This window comes from Populus nigra, chromosome 14 (assembly GCF_951802175.1).
Source record: "Populus nigra chromosome 14, ddPopNigr1.1, whole genome shotgun sequence".
Lineage (NCBI taxonomy): Eukaryota > Viridiplantae > Streptophyta > Magnoliopsida > Malpighiales > Salicaceae > Populus > Populus nigra.
The window spans coordinates 701041-718968 of record NC_084865.1 but is presented as its reverse complement, the minus strand read 5'-3'; the positions used below and the strand labels follow the sequence as shown (position 1 = coordinate 718968).

The following is a 17928-nucleotide window of genomic DNA, read 5'->3' as shown; positions in this document are numbered from 1 at the left end:
CCATTATTTCAACCAAACTTTGTTGACTTTCGTAACAAGTTAAATCTAGTTAAATAAACCTTCTAGGATTTTTCTTAAATAAAAAACAATAATGTTTTTGATAAAAAAATAATAATTGGGATGAGTTGACTCGATAAACCATGCATTGATTCAATTTTTTTAAATTCAAATCTTGGACCAGGTTGCTTGCTCAATAAATCATTGTTTTTTAAAAAAACATTTTTTTATAGGATAACTTATCTATTTTTTTATTTTTAATAAAAAAAGATTTGAATTTAAAACTTTGAAATGAAAATTCTAACTTGTAATCCCTGAAACATCATCCCTTTCATAAATAAAAACCTGAAAAAAGTCATGGAAAGAAGGAATTATTGGATGAGTGTTTTCGAATTTAATTGTGATTGTTTTTTAAAGTATTTTTTATTTATAAAAATATTTAAATAATTTTTTTTATTTTTAAAAAATTATTTTTAATATAAACGCATTAAAATAATCAGAAAATATCAAAAAATATTAATTTGAAATAAATAAAAAAAATAAACATTTTTAAAAACACTTTTAAAATATAAAAATAAATAGAATTTCCACTTTACAATCTTTACAATTACAATGACGAGTTTCAAAATCATAATACAGCGAATCCCCCAGAATTTCTACTCGATGGAATTAGTTAAGGGAGAGAATCATTGCATGAACAATTCTAAATATTACAGAGAGGTGGCATACGTATCTCCCAACAAGAAGTATGGCATTATGTATATATATAAATACATATAATATACGTACACAAGCATGCATATATAGACGTGGCTAATATTGTCCCCACACGTGAACTCTCAAATCCAAACAAAGCACTCTTCACCACAAAACTGATCATGTTGGATTTGAAATATATATATTTCAGTGAATGACAAAAAGCTCTTCTCCACACATACCTACTCAATAATATAGAGAAGCCAATTGCATGTTCTTTAAAATATCATATCCATAATTTAATTATAGCTGACAATGCAAAACAATCTTCGATGATATGAATTAATGCATGTTTGCAGCAGTAATTAAATTTATCGATTCATTTATTTATTGCATATGTTCATCATGCTTTTCTTTAGCTAATCCATGTACATGGCGAGAATCGGTTAATCTGTGGAGCTCAATATATAGACATAAAATGATTACTGATCATGATCAACAAGATTAATATTTATACGCAGACCACCATCATCACTTGTTGGATTTAATGTATTTTCAGATTTAAAAAAAAAGAAAAAAAGAGAGTAGAAACTAACGCATCAGCCGAGTGTTTGGCTTTTTAATTGAGTCCGGATCTAGAATTTAACAATTTGCGAGTTTAAGAGATTAACCGCAATTTACAAAGCTGACATGGGTTTCTTTGTTTTTTTCTCTTTTTTTCTATTTTCCAGCATTTTATTATTTTTTTAATTCGGTATTTTTTAATTGTTTTGATAAAACGAGTTATCTTAATTTTGTGTTTTTTTTTTGTTGAATTTAGCTTTTTTGAAGGAATCTTGTTTTAAAATTGAATTAAATTGATTGATTTAATTCTCCAATATTTATCTTTTCAGGTGTTGAGCACGAGTTGAGTCTGGATTAAGAATTTAATAAATTGCAGGGTTGAGAGTTTAACTCGTGTATATAAGGTTCGCTCGAGAGCCTTGATTTTTTTTCTCAGTCTTTGTTAAATCTCACTTCTTTAAAAAGAATTTTGTTTTTTTAATTAAATTAAATTTATAGATTTTATCCTCTAGCATTTAATTTGAGGCAATATTGAAAGAATTATATTTTTTTAATTAATGTGTTTTTAAAAATCAATATACTTTGTTTTTTTATGTTTTCTTTCTATAGGGTTATACTAATATTATATCTCAGGTCATGGATTCAACATATTTATTAGGTTTAATTTGAATTTTTTTCATTGTTTTTTATTTTTATATTTTCTTGATATCTTTTCTTATATATATATATATATATATATATAAAATAAGCCTGCTGCGGGCTACTTATCCCGTGGATTCTAACAAACAGATACACAGCATGATTGAAGAGGCAAATCCTCTTTGAAACATATCAAAAGTGGATATGTCAGATGTCTTGTCAATATTCGTAATCCAGCATAACTGGCCACGCGGGGTACGCCGAATAGTTGCGCGACCCCAAACACCGACTCGGAAAAGATGGCTCAACTTGCGATTTCTCAGCTAAGTTTTCATTATAATATCGTTTCTTCTTCTTTTTTGTTTTAAAGAAATGTATTGAAATTAATTTGGCTGAGCCGAATAATATCAACCAATTTCACTTGAATCATATTTTATCCGATCCAAAATAAAATCTTGTTTTTTTGTTTTTTAATTTATCATTAGGGTATCCTTTAACAGGTATTTGTGGACCCATGTAATTTTATAATTTTTGATAAATTATGCGAATGACTTAGCACATGTATTTATAGATTAGTAGTGATCCAAAAAAAATCTAATCGCGTTAAACTATAATAATAACTTAAAAAAGATATAATTTTTGATTCGATCGTTAGATAATGCTTAAATTTCTACAAGAGTATCTGGAGACTCTTTTTCTATGATATGAACTACATTGATACATGGATCATGAAATCTTTAGATATCAAAAATCTCGCATAGACCCTTTGGTGTTGGCAGTTTTAGTGATTTTACTTTTTACTTTTTAATTTCTTTTTTATTTTAAATTTTATACTTTCTTTCTTTGTAATTTTAGATTTTTGTTTTTGTTTTTTAGTTGAGGTGAGATTTATCTCATTTAAAGCTTTGTAAATCTCTTGAGAAAACAAACTCCATTGATATTATTTTAAAGAGTATAAACTTCCGGATTTAAAGCTCACATTTATAGCTCCTTTCACCCATTAAAATATTATGTATTATTTGTTTAATTGTTGTTTTTAGCTTTTGTCTACTTCAAGAAATATATATAAAACTATATTTTTTATCTCATTTAATAAATTAAATTTTTTTAGATTTAGATAGGTTTTTGACACACTTTTATAATTACCGTATAAAACATAAGACTTTGGGTCAATTTTGACTATGAACCGTAGATCTAGGAGTCAATCTGATTTAAAATGTGGGCTATATAAGGAGTAGGTTGTTACTTATTTTTGTGTTTTAAAAATGTATGTTTTAAAAAAAATTAATTTTTTTTAATTTTTTAATTATTTTGATGTGCTGATATAAAATATAAATTTTAAAAAATAAAAAATATTATTTATATATATTTTTTTAAAAATAAACATTTTAAAAAGTAACCAAGATGACGAACACCCTAATTCCTATAAAATTCCTGATATGCTTTGTTGTTTTGGCAAAAGAAAAATCAGGCTATTTCACTGACTTGACCTAGACTAGGGCCGGGAATTGACACTCTGGATGAGGGCACTACTGCAAACTAGCTGCATTGATCAAGAAAACAAAGATTCTTCTGAAACTGTGGTTGATCTATCATAATTACTGACTAAGGAAAACACAGGACAATTTTAGTGGAGATTTTGGTTTTTTTTTCGAGTCGGGGAAGGGGGGCCTCGAGCAGGACGAGGGTTTTGGATTCTTCTAGAGATTTTGATAGAAAGGTAGGGGACCTCTCTTGGAGAGAGACATGCTGATAAAGAAAGTTAGATTCCTAATTACAGCGTCATCGGTCACCAGCTTCATCAATTATTGTTTCTTTCTGGGACCCCTCCTGTAACATGTATGTTCTTGTCTGTGATTTCTTGCGTTTATCAAGAAATCAATGTCCTTCTTACCTGTAGGAATACTTCAGCAGAAACTGTTTAGGGTTGGTATCACAGGGCAAGATGCTTTTTAAGCACAGTTGAGCTACCGTCTAATTACTTTGACATTGGCAAGATAGATTCCATGTTCATAATCAGACAGTTGGCTCCATGGATATATGGGTCGAAGTTGCTTTAAGATGGACGACTATCTTGTTACCATTGAACATTAAGTTTACTAGCATGCACCTTTTGAGTAGCTAGGAAGGAAGAAATAGGTTTTGAATTTTGGCTCTGCTTTTCCAAGTAGCCATTTTATGCTCATATCGCGATTAAAAACATACTTGGTTGGAGTGACGATGATAAAGATATAAAGTAATTTTATATTTGGAATTATGATTTTGAATTATTGAAAATATAAGGAGAAAATATTTTTTTTTCATGGATTTAATTAGTCTTGACATGGATGATTTATTTAAAATCCATAGCAAAGAGAAACTTAAATCCAGTACACGAAAAATGATTTTTTTTAAAAAAAACCTTAATTATTGAAGGAAAAAGAAGAGTGTTTCCAGAAGAAATGGTCCTTGAATTGCCAGCTAAAATGGGTAGCAATAAAATTATAATATAAGGTAAAACCTTGTGGTAATTATTGAGAATGAAGTGGTGATAGTGACAAATTAATTAATTCTTGGAGAATGAGAGTGGAATTACATTGATGTGGACAAACCAACTTTAGAGAATATCTTATAAATGTGGCCACTGATTTTCTTCAGATAATTATTTAATGAATTTTGCCAGCAATTACTACTCTTTGACGGCTTCAACTTTCTGACAAAAATAAAATCCGACATTATCTAATATTACTAGTGGCCATTTGTCGAATATCTTGTTGTTTTTTTTAAAAAAAAACAAATTGTCATTTTCTTGTTATTTTATGCATTAATTTACGATTCAAGCCTTGTCTAGGAATCTCCTGCTGGTTGATGCATGCCATAGGGTATTGTACATGTATATGTTGGTAAAAAAAAAATTACTTTGATAGAAAATGACTATGATCCAGTTTTCGTTCTCATATGTTTTTATATATTCATATTTTCGTTTCATGCTACTTTTAAATTATTTTTTAAACCAAAATACTCCCTAGATTATTAAAAAAAAAAATCAAAGTATGAAAAATATAGAATAATTTTTAAAAACTCAACAAAACTTAAATACCAAAAATAAAAATCAATTGTTGATGAACCCAAATTTAAGGGCTCAAAAAACCTTTAATAAGCTCAACTAAAAAAAAACTCATCCTCTTTTTGGCTCGGCAAAGAAAGAACTCACCCTCCCCTAAGTTAAACCAAATAAAAGATACATTGTCTCATAATCATAACTACATTTTGAATCATAGTTTTTCTATATTTATTAAGTGTATAAAATCTTTTTAAGGACCATCATATATATTTTCATTGATATTAGTGTTATATAGGGATAGTGTGTCAGAATCTTTTAAGAGCCCACTATATTTTCATCTATATTAATATATATGTCAGGAATATTTTCATCATTAATACTTATGTTAGGGATATTTCTCATTAACATTAATATATATCTCAGGGATATTTTTTTCTTTAATACTATCAAAATAATATTATATTTTAGTCTCTTCTCTTCATAAAAAGACTCATGGATTATAAATAGATCATAAATTCTTTAAATAAAAGATTTGGAATATCCATTATCTATTGTATATTTATTTTTAAAGTATCTCTCCGTAATATTATTGTATTTTCTACCAAAAAATTATTAACTTAATCATCAGAGAGCCATCAAATTCATAAAAAAATCTTTTACAAGTATTAGTTTCTAGGTCACTTCAAAAGAAGAATGAAATAGAATGTCAGAACTAGAAAATGGACCAATTGGCTAAAATATAAACCTTACCTCTAAATAATTTGGATTTTTTGGGACATTATCAATTATACACTTTCCAGAGCACCATTTGTTAGCATGATCGATCTTGTGTCTTTCTGCCAAGATTTATGTTTTAATAATTAATTAGTTGATTCAATGTTAAAAATGAGAGTACTTTCTTTTAGATTAATGGTGAATTGATACTCGAATTCAGCACTTGGTATTAAAGAATATTGCTCATTTCCCATTCCAAATTAATTGGTTGATCATTGTCTTGTCATCAGCTACGAAGACAATTAATTGTCTTTGATAGATCATAAAGGTTCCACTATTTAACATTAATGATTCAAGCAAGCTTGAACAGAGTGCAACTATCAGTCGTTGGTGTCTTTAATGAACAACAACAACGCTTTCTTAAAGCTGGTCCTTATCACAGCAGTGGCAGAAAAGGATCTCGTAAAAAAATCCAAGTATTTTCACACGAAGATTCCTTCAAAGAATTAGACACAAATGCCTAAAAGTTTAAGTAGCATTTAAGACAATCCAAGTTCGAACAATATTTGATTGTGTTATTAACCTAGCTGGCTTGAAGAGTTAGGTAACGATAAAATTAAAATGATATTACTTTATTTTTAATTTAAAATTTTAAAAAGATGCTATTTTGAATTGGTTCGGTTAACTTATTTAATCTATGAAACGGGTTTGAGACAGAATCATGAGTCAAACCGAGTTTAATAACTTTGATATTAAAATTTTTTTGTTTGTGGTTGCATTTTAAAAGTGTATTTTATTTTAAAAAAAAACATTAAACTAATATTTTTTTAGTGATTTTTGAGAATTTTGATGTGCTCATGTTAAAAATAAAATTTATATATTTTTAAATGAAAAGTACGTTTCAAAAGTACTTTGCATCACAATATCAAACAGATACTAGTTAATCGTGTTACGAACAAAGAAGAATATGAAAGAAAAAGAAAGAATAACTCACTTGTCTTATTTAACTCAAATAAACTTATATATAAGCCACAAATTTTTTAGGAGTGAGATATTTATGTATTCATATGAGATGGAATCAAATAGAAAGGTCATGAGAGAACAAGAATTTTGAGAACCATCAATAGATGTAACAAAATTTACATCCATCTAAATGGTCCACACTATATATATATATATGACAAGGAAAGGGAATATATCAAGCACAAAGTATAATGATGCTGCTATTTTTCAACGAGAAATTAATTATTAGGTAAAATTAATGCTCTATCCCTTATTCATAAATTAAATTAATAAATAAAAGTCATGTAAATAAAATTACATGAACTTTAAATATCATGAAATAATAGATTTAGTTCATCTAACAATTAATTTCTCGCAATCCATAGAGTTACTCATAAATCTGTCTATTTATTTACATATCTAAATCAACTTTATCATGGATCCCTTAGATTATTTATAACCTTATTAATTATTTCTCAATTAATCAAACTCGATATTTAGCACTAATAAAATTATGAAATCATATAATATAATCTATAATATTAATTTTTGTAAGAAGAAAATGATAACAATTAAGAGTTTAAGAACTATATATGTAATTATAATGAGACTTTGTATAAAGAACCGAAGCTCTTTTCATACTCTCACTGCATTGTCAAAGATTCTTAAATGTATTCCATATTGGAATTTCTTATTGCTTGAAGCCGGCCGATGGAGGCATATTCTTATATGGTGACGAAGCGAGCTCCACCAAAAGCACCACGTGATGGATAATGACACCTAGCTGTCCTCTCTTTGGAATCCCCCGAAGAACAAAAAAGAAAAAGAAAAAACATTTTAGGAACTTGTATTTAATGCATTTGCCCTAGATATATTAGGTTCATATATAAATGTTCTTAAAATGATTTTTTGTTTAATAACATGGATACCTGGTGGTTCTTGGGTTGTTGTGATGTGATGGGGAACTTGAGAATGTGATATTTTCTGCTTTTAAATGGGTTTAGAAATGTGTTTCGTTTAAAAAAATATTAAATTAATTTTTATATTTTTAATATATTAATGTTAAAAATTAAAAAAAAACTTAAAAATTTATTTTAATTTATTTTTAAAAAGTATCGTACGTAGATCATGTCAACAAACACGTTGAGTTGAATTAAATCTATTTCTCTAATGCAAGAGGCAATTATCTTCCTTAATTTACTTTTCTTTCGAAAGAGCCCTTGCATAGGTTTAGGAGTTGAAATTTGACCCTTCCTTGTCGCTCATCCCCTCGTGTATTTATTAAAACAAGCTACCCCATCAATGCCCGATATAAATATATCGGGTACAAGTTTTGGGGAATAATTAATTTGCATATGAAATTAATTATGGTTTAAAATCAGACTAATTTTGTGTTTATTTCATTCAACTTCCAATCTAAACATTATTAAATAATATTATTTTGTGTAGCTGTACCAAACATGATTATAAAACACAGCTTGACTCATGACTGATGCAAGCAAAAAATAAACATAACAATTAAATAAAAATACATAAATTTTTTTATGAACAAAAAGTGCTACAGATGTAAGTCTTAAATTCACAAGTTTATTCAACCTAAATAATAATAATAATGAAGTTACTCATCTGAGAAGTTTTACAAAGTTTTAAATAGGTCAGAAACCATTTCTCAATTAGAAAATAAAAAATTTTAAAATTATAAAGAAAAGAAGCATAAAATCTAAAAATAACAAGAAAAATCACAAAAAGTATCAAAACCAAGGGGCTCTCGGTGAGTTTTTTTATATCTAAATATTTATCAGTATGTGTAGCAACATAATGGTTACAATAAGAAAAACACCCTCTAAATACTCCTATAACATTCGAGCGCGATTCAATAGTCAAATAAAAAATCATTGCTTTTTTGAATTGTTATTTTGTGCGGGCGCGATCAGATTTCTTTTTGGACCTAAACATGTTTTACTGGTAAATATATATATTGTCTTTTTTTTTTAATTTAAATTTTAGGATGATACTTAAGTTTCTTTGAATACATCTTACCGATATAAAATGATGTGTATTTAAGATAACTTTAAAAAAATAATCAACATATAAATTTGTATTTGAGAATACTTTTTATTATTAAAAAAAAAAAAGAGGGTAAGATTTCAATGATACGATTATATGTATAAAGGCTGCTCAAGGTATCCAAAGAGCCACTAGGTGAAAACGATTTAACTTCCATTATAGGAAACGACGAGCAGACCCAGACTTGGTAGAAAGTGATGTGCCCGTCCTAAACTAAAACTTGACCTAACATCAAACTCGACCTGCATTTCAAGGGACAGAATGAATATTTTAATATATTTCTTGATTATATATATATATATATATATATAAACCTTCAAATTGAATTTTGAATTCGAATAATATATTTTTCTAAATTTAAGGTCCAATTTAGATTTTGAATTATATGATGAGAATATATAGTACTCCTCAATTATATAATTATAGCTAAAAATTATTATTATTATTAAGATTCGAGTCTTTCTATTAAATACATGAAAATTTTTATGGTATTTAAAGAGTAATTAATAGTGTTTTATTTGATATTTATATATATATATATATATATATATATATAAAATTCTGTGTAAAAATATTTTTATAACTTTTAACGAATTATAAATTTTATTTTCTCTTTTCTATTTATTTCTTCTGTACAAGGGCAGCAGTCCTGCTTCATTAGTGTTTGCCAAATCTTTCTGCAGGTACTGAAAGAACATGTAAGTGCCCCTATCCAATGAGGCTGCAGTCTTTTACTAATCCCATACATCCCTATCCTTTTCACTGCACCAAAAGGCATACAGTACCTCTACTTGCTAATTACAAATAAAACTAAAATGCATGGATTATACACAGTGAAATTCATGATCGATATTTTCCTTAAAGCACTAAATGGCTGAACAAACATTCAGAGGTAATTTTGTATTTTCATATATTTATTATATAGTATAATTACTCCTATATCCTTGAAAAAAGAAAAACGCAACTAGTCTGAGGGTTTTTTGTTTTTTAATTTCACATTTTTTTTACAGTCTAATTACTCTCCCTTGAAGTCAACTTTTTTTTTTTTGCCTGGTAAAGGGTATTTTTAGTTTTTTTTCCTCTAGAGTTATCCTTGATCGCTAATTAATTAAGTTAATTCGAATTTATTCGAATTATCATGATTTATAATTTAAATATTTTTTTATATTAAAAAATTCTAGTAATTCTTATAACCCATGTTGCAATCAATGTTACACCCTCCCTCCCTCCCTGCCTCCCTCCCACCCAAGACATTCATAAAGCTAGCTCACGAGCACTTTACAGATTTTCAAGTCTTCAGAAAAATGACATCCACAAACCCAAATAAAAAAAAATATATGTTATTATGCTAGCATGCTCAAACAAACAACGACATAAAAACAAACGATTGTCCAGAGATCTCAGCACAAGTTGTGGTTTGGATCCAATCTCTCCACTTACACTGAAAGAAGGGGCATCAAATACCACATTAACACATCAAATACTATACTCATTGTCTCCCTCCTCTTCATCATCAAATACTACTCATTGTCTCCCTCCTCTTCATCTCCCTCCAAGTCACCGGAAAAACAAAGAAAACCGATCCCGCTTCTGATCCTATCAATATTTTCTATCGCAACTCTCCTCTAATTCCTTTTTCCATGCAATAAATATAAGTCTATGTGCGTATAGTTGCACCATATCTATGGTATATCTTGGTATATATTTGATATAATATCTATATAGTGTGTGCGAGCTTCTTTGGGGTCCTTTCTGATCTCTTTCTAGTTGGAATTAATGCTAGCTGTATCACCCTTGAGAAACACACCAGCCACCAAAGATGAGAGCCAAGAACAAATGGAGAGTTATTCTGCCATTTTCAATGGAGAGTTCCCTGACTTCTCCGAAGGGAGCTTGCTCGAAAGTATCGATTTCGATGATCTTTTTGTTAGTATTGATGATGAAGATGTGTTACCAAATTTGGAGATGGATCCTGAAATCCTTGCTGAATTCTCTGTTAGTGGTAGCGGAGGTGAGGAATCGGATGTAAACACATCGGTATCAAATGAGAAAGTGGAGGATAGCATTCATAGAAAAGATGAGGAAGATAAGTTTTCAGGTTTGGACTCGAGTTTGAGCACTAGAGGAGAGGAGATAGTGAGTAAGAGAGACGAGTCCGTGGTTGTTAATCCAGTGCCTAACAAAGATGGCGAGAAGGGAAGAAAATCAGCAGCTCATGCCAAGAACAACAATAATCAAGGGAAGAGGAAAGTGAAGGTAAATTGGTTGAAGCTTTTATTTAATTGATCAGGGTTTTTTTTTTTTGCATTCTTATGTCTCTTCGATTCGTTGAAGATAAACAAAAAATAATTAAACACTAGATTTTGTTTGTCCATAAGTACTTCATGCATGTGCTAATTAAATACTAAATCTCTCTCTCTCTCAATCAATCAATCAATATGGGGCTACTCAGCAAACTTCATCAGGCCAAAGTGGTCACGAGAATCATGGGAAACTGAATTATCCATAAGATCAGAAGAGCTCTCATATATTTTTTGTGTTTTTTTTCTTCTTTTTATAGTATGATAATGAAGAGAGAGTAATTTTCTTGAACTGTGTGTAGGTGGATTGGACACCAGAGCTGCACAGGAGGTTCGTGCAAGCAGTGGAGCAGCTAGGGGTGGATAAGGCAGTGCCTTCGAGGATTTTAGAACTCATGGGAATTGACTGTCTCACTCGCCATAATATTGCTAGCCATCTTCAAGTACATATACTGAAAACTTCCTTCTGCTATTAGTATTTTTTCTTCGTTTTGCTCATGCTTATGCCTATATTTCATTTCAATAGCCAGCAAATTTTGACTTCCTGGCTTTAGTACTCTATTCGAGATGCGTTTTCTTTCAAAATAAGAAATGTTCAATCACAAACAAGCCAATAGAGAACTTGTTTGCTTCGATCACTTTAGAATTACTTTGATTATGCATAATTTGGTTTAGCATATACTCCTTTTTATAGCAAAGGAAATGGGTTTGAATTGAAACTAAAATATTTAACAAATGTATTAAAAGTTGTTTTGGAGTTATTCTATATTGTATGGGATGGTTAATTTTGATATATATGATTAAAGGAATTTGATGAATTTATGTAGAAATATCGATCACACCGGAAACATTTGCTAGCGCGCGAGGCTGAGGCAGCAAACTGGAGCCAAAGACGGCAAATGTATGGAGCCGCGGCAGCCGGTGGAGGTGGCAAGAGAGACATTAGCGCATGGCATGCACTCACCATGGGGTTCCCTCCCATAACTCACCCCATGCACCACCACTTTAGACCGTTACATGTATGGGGACATCCTTCCATGGACCAACCCCCAATGCATATGTGGCCTAAACATCTAGCTCATTCACCTTCACCGCCTAGGCCGCTGCCGCCACCACCTACATGGCACCCACCACCACCACCACCACCACCACCAGATCCTTCGTATTGGCACCACCACCCTCACCAAAGGGTAAGCCCTAATTATTCCCTTCTTCTTTCAATTCAATCAATCAAGAGAAAAGAAAGAAAGGAAAAGTAATTGGATAGCCTTCTTTGTAATCTGGCCATATCATTTTTTTGAGCAGGTTCCGAATGGACTAACCCCAGGGACACCTTGCTTTCCACAGCCACTGGCAACTGTAAGCAATCATTCCAACTCTTTTGGAGTCTTTAAATCTGTTTGTATCTTCAGCTTTGGATTCATTTACAACACGGGCATATGTTGCAATTAATAGGTGTGTATAAAAAGCTTACTTATGGATATACTCCATATCTATTGCAGAGATTTCCTGCACCACCTGTCCCCGGCATCCCGCCCCATGCCATGTACAAAGTAGACCCCGGCATCCCGCCCCATGCCATGTACAAAGTAGACCCCGGCATCGGCCTCCTAACAGGACAGCCAGGCCCCAGCCCTCTCTTTGACTTTCATCCGGTGAGTACTACTCTCCCTCTTCTTCTCAGTATATACATATATATATATAAGAACATGATAATCAATTAACCTGTTTATCTAAATATCCATGGCGACATGTTTTGCAACAGTCAAAAGAGAGTGTAGACGCAGTTATTGGAGATGTTTTATCAAAGCCATGGCTGCCACTTCCTCTGGGACTTAAAGCTCCAGCTACTGATAGTGTGCTGGTGGAGCTGCAAAAGCAAGGAGTTCCGAAGATACCACCAACTCGTGCTTGAACCCTAGCTAGAGAACATCCTTCCTATGGCAGCTAGCTTGTTCATGATAACCCGCCTTCTAGCTAGACCACCAAAAAATAGCCCTAAATTCGACGACATTTCCTGCATTAGATGTGCACATACATCTCATGATCGAGTTCTTCTTCTTAAGTTTTCCCCTCCCTTCTTCGTCCTTCACTAAGTTAAACTGAGTGTTGCTTCTTGTCTTTGTTCTAGCAAGGCCAAGCCTTGTTCATTAATTAACTCGAGCACATCCTTGCCAAAGTTTTCCATTGAACTTGCTCTTGACAACTATATCTATCAATTTCATAGTATTTGATTACTGAAGCATCTCGAAACAAAAATAAATAAAAATAATTGAAACAAAATAGACATGTTTCTTGTTCTTTTTATTTTAAAATAATAAAAATTTATTGTAAAACCATCACGAAAATAAATTCATTTTTATATCCTTGTCTCTATTTTGCGATAAAGCCATTTTTAGAGAAGAGAACAAAATCTGAATAAATACAAGAAAAATTAACTTTTGCTGGCTAAAATCAGGGAAAATGTAAAAAAAAAACAGCATAAAAATTTAACCCTGCAATGGCAATATATATATATATATTACTAAATTTTAAAAATTAAAAAGCAAATATATATATCACACTTCACACTTTAATGTAGCACGTCCTTCGCAATATAATATAATATATATTAATATAAAAAACATCATAACAAAACGCATTACAACTCAAAAATAAGTTATAGCTAACAAATGAATAAATTTCTTTCTCCATTCTAATGCCATATATTTATGGGTTTAATGCTATTTTACTAGTAAAAAAAGAAGAACAGATTATAGTATATCAAGAACTTGGGAGGATCTTCCTATCCAACAACTCATGACTCTTTATAATTTCTTCTTGTATTTTTTTTTATCAAATTAATTATAACCCATACTTATTTTAAGTGGTAAAACAAAAGGTTGTTAAATATAGCTAGACCCAAGTTGATTTAAGAGAATTATAAATTTAATCTAGGATAATAAAAATGATATTATTTTAATTTAAAAAAATTAAAATAACATTATTTTAAATTTTATTTTAATTATTTATCTAATTATTTTGATTTAACCGAATCAATCACGTTTAGTTTTTTTAAGACTTTTAAGTTTACCTATCAAAATTTACCGGTTTTTAATAACATTGTGAGAAGTGCTATTTTATTTATTTATTATGTACATTAACAATTTATTTTGAATAAAATTCGAATTTCCTTACTATAAATATTTAAGCGGTGAGGTTGACGCGAGCGCATTGCCGCGTAGAGGAATTCGTTAGAAAACGAAAGCGGTAAGGTTGACGCGAGCGCATTAAAATTTTGCGGTCCCGTTCGTATCGAGAGTCGAGACAAACAGAGTCAGCGACTAATCGCCACTAGCCACGTATGGACCACACACGCCCGACACGTGGTACTTACAGAAGTCTTGGACAAATTTTGATTCTCTGTTTCATGGCCCCCTGTATAACGATAATATTAATAATTTAAATTTGAACACGCATTACAAGGGGCCCCAAAAATAAGAGTATTTTAAACTATTTATTTAGTCCCTGAAGTTTTCGAAAATTTACAATTAGCTTCCATATTTTAAACTTCCTCATCCAACTGCTTCCCAGGAGTTTCATGTATAACATATATGATTTATTAAATTTAATTCATCAATATATTTATGAAATGAAACAATCAATATAATGCCAATTATAAGTGGCAGTAGAAAAAATGATATTGCGTGGGAATACGATTTTTAATTAAATATAGTATCATTTTTTTAATCATGAAATGGAACAATTTACTGAACCAATCATAAATGTATATAGTATTGATATAAAGGATCAAATTGCACAAATTTAAACAAGGTAGACCAAAGTGTAATATTATTGAATCTATAGGAGCTAATAAAAAGTCACATGAGAGCCGCACGGTGGTGTTCTGACGCTAATCAGAGGCAGAGAAGTCCACCGAAGGTGACATGGCATGTAAATCCCACGTAAAAGCACCAGAACATGGCTTTTTAATATCGTGTGTGATATGATGTTGATCGGACTAACTGGACTGGAGACGACTAAACAAGACATGATGACTTGATAAATAACTATTCTGAGTTTGCTGTCTCTGGATAGATTGGATTGAATTGGATTGGATCATTTGCTTTATTTGTAGTTAGTACATACTGTATGGAAGTTGACTGATATAAAATTTGGATTGGGTGGGGTTTAAAAATCTTGTAAAAGAAGGATTTGATTTTTTTAATATATTTTTTTTTTGTTAAAATAAAGTTGTTTTAATTTTTTTTTTATTTGAGATAAACTCAGGAGGAGTTTTTTTTATCCTGATTTGATTATGATATCTTGTTTAAAAGCGTGGTTGTAACTACTTTTAAAAATATTTTTTGTACTGAAATATATTAAAATGATATTTTTTTATTTTTAAAAAATTATTTTTAAGATCAGCGCATCAAAACGATCCAAAATATAAAAAAATAATTTTTAACAAAAAAACATTTTGAATTTTTTGGGAACTTGATTTTGAATTTTAAAATTATGATAATAATTACTTTTATGCTTGTGTTGACCGCGTCATTGATAATTACTTTTCCGGAGTCATTCTCTAGTCAGGTTTTAAAATTATGATAATAATTATTTTTGTTTTTAAGTTGATTCAAATCAACTAGATTAACCCGTGTGGATAAAATTAAACAAGCTTGTTCTATTTTTTGAAAATGCGTGATTCAAATCAACTAGATTAACCCGTTTTAAAGTATGGTGCCACAACAAAAACAAACATGATCTAAGTGTGTGTTTGGAAATACGATGCAATGTGTGTTTTTTAAATAATTTTTTTATTTTAATCATTGAAAAGCACCTGAAAAGCATTTATTGATATTTTTTTCAAGCGAGAAACAATTTAAAAAATATTTTGAAAAATAAAAATTATCAAATTAAAAAAATAAAAAAAGAGCACTAAAATGGGCTCATTGTCAAAGGAAACTTCTTCTATCCATGTGAAAGACTAAAAGGAGCCAATTTCATTTTGAGACTTTCCCATATCTTGTTCTTGTCTCACCATGCTACTTTACTTATCCAGAATATATTAATCTATATATACACACGTTCCATGAAATTTCCCTTAGAACCCGCCTCAAAAAACTCACAATGCTTTATGTGTTCGAAAACTTTAAGACAATAACCCAAGTTCATACACTTTATTTATTTTTATTATTTTGATAATTATGGGTGTTTGGGCTAACTTACGCATACCTTGACTAATTCTCCGAGACCCTTAAATTAATGATAATATAAACCTTCAGTAACCCTGAAATTTGTGATACTCGAATCGGTAACCTTTAGAGAATAAATTTAAAATCTGGCTAGTTGAGTTATACCTGTCAGGGTTAAATTCATACATCTTTTAATACAGTTTGAAGTTGTTCTCAAGCAATTGAAACACAAATAAATAATTTAGAACTATTACCTAACAAATAAGGATCAACTGATTTATTAGTATACTATCAATACATCAAAACAATTAAAAAAAATAAAACAAAATCAGCTGAAGCCCCGAACAACCCCCTAAAAAAATAGCGATGTGAAGACAGAGAGAGAGCATGCGTAAAGGGAAAGGTTATATCAATTTGCAGGAATGCCTTGAAAAGGGCCCTCTGCCTGAAGAAACTTCTTGGTGAGGTGATTCAGAAGAAGCCCATTTGTTGTTTCCGAGACATCTTCCATGTCTTCTTCGATTGATCCAGTATTATGTACATCAGCCATGAAATTTCCCTCGGAACCCAGTCCATGCTTCTCCCTTACCCTTCTTCTCCCTTACCCTTCTTCTCTCTTCCTTCAATTCACACAAAAATGCAAAACCATGGTGTGATTAACCCCAGCCTGCCAGCCAGGTGAGTTAATTTTAGAATTTTAAAAATTCATCATTCGAAATCTAACTTAATTTGAGTTTCAAGTTGGAGTTCATTCGATAAATCTAACATAGCTAACTTTAATATTTTTTTAAAAAAACAAAATTACACTTTTTTAATTAAAAAAATTCAATTAAATTCAATTAAACCGGTGATTTAATATCCTAGATTCTAAATATTTTTTATTTTTATTAATATGGGTATTAGATTAGTTTGTGTGTACCTCAACTAATCTTACAGGTCTTGTATTATGTAATTCTCAAGTGCTGTAACAACTTATAGTCAATTTATTCTTTCAAAAAAAAAAAAAAAGACAAAATGGTCGGAAAGTCTAAATCTGAGCTCCGATCATCACGCAAATTGGCCTCATGATTTTCTTTACATTACTTAAGACATCGTCAAAGATAACGGTCAAACATGTCTCTAACTAATCACTAATTATATTTGGTCCCGTGGGCCACAAGAACCTGTTTAGATATTTAATACCATCTTATGGACTTGTGTGCTTTTCACTCTTTCAAAAGGTTCATAATATTTTGATTCTTAGTATGTGAAAAATAAAAAAACATAAAGCTGTCCTGAAGTCTACAGTCTACTATACTTTATTTTATATTTTAAAGGGTGGTTTACATTTAATTTTTTACAACTTTGTATGTAATATAGTACCATTCCTTCTAGCAATGCAAGCTAAAACAAACAAGATATGACAAACTCATTAGATTATAATGATTTCGATATATATTGTGGTGCTACATCCATGAAAATTGTAAAGGTGCTACTCATTTAATAATTCTAATAAAACCTGACCAATAAGTTAATTTTTTTTATTAATATCGATGTTCAGATCAGTTTTCGTATATCTCGATTAATTTTATGGGTTATAAAATTAACGATTATATAAGCCTCCAATAACCTTGAGGATACTCGAACTTGTGATCATTAAAAAATAAATCCAAGACCTGATCAATTAAGTTACTTTTCAGGATTAACAAGTTAATTTAGTGATTTGTTAACTAAAAATTTAGCCTCAACAAAT

The 17928-nt window shown here is 30.2% G+C and overlaps 1 protein-coding gene across 2 annotated transcripts; it reads left to right on the top strand.

Annotated features, from left to right (window-relative positions):
- The first annotated feature begins 10065 nt into the window (after positions 1-10065).
- LOC133673287 (transcription activator GLK1-like) lies at positions 10066-13214 on the top strand. 2 transcript variants are annotated; one of them, XM_062094031.1, is made up of 7 exons: positions 10066-10978; positions 11325-11465; positions 11850-12212; positions 12328-12381; positions 12525-12590; positions 12627-12677; positions 12788-13214. In XM_062094031.1, the coding sequence occupies exons 1-7, from the start codon at positions 10499-10501 to the stop codon at positions 12935-12937; spliced, it is 1305 nt and encodes a 434-aa protein (XP_061950015.1). In that variant the 5' UTR covers positions 10066-10498; the 3' UTR covers positions 12938-13214. The 2 variants fall into 2 exon arrangements, with proteins under 2 accessions (XP_061950015.1, XP_061950014.1); XM_062094030.1 differs by having other exon boundaries at positions 10070-10978; positions 12525-12677.
- The last annotated feature ends 4714 nt before the right edge of the window (positions 13215-17928 follow it).

What these genes read in the sequence shown, in the direction of transcription:
- LOC133673287 (XM_062094030.1), top strand. Translation starts at nt 10,499, where the DNA reads ATGCTAGCTGTATCACCCTTGAGAAACACACCAGCCACCAAAGATGAG. An exon ending in AAGGGAAGAGGAAAGTGAAG is followed by an intron (nt 10,979 to 11,324) that starts GTAAATTGGTTG and finishes AACTGTGTGTAG; the next exon opens with GTGGATTGGACACCAGAGCT. An exon ending in ATATTGCTAGCCATCTTCAA is followed by an intron (nt 11,466 to 11,849) that starts GTACATATACTG and finishes GAATTTATGTAG; the next exon opens with AAATATCGATCACACCGGAA.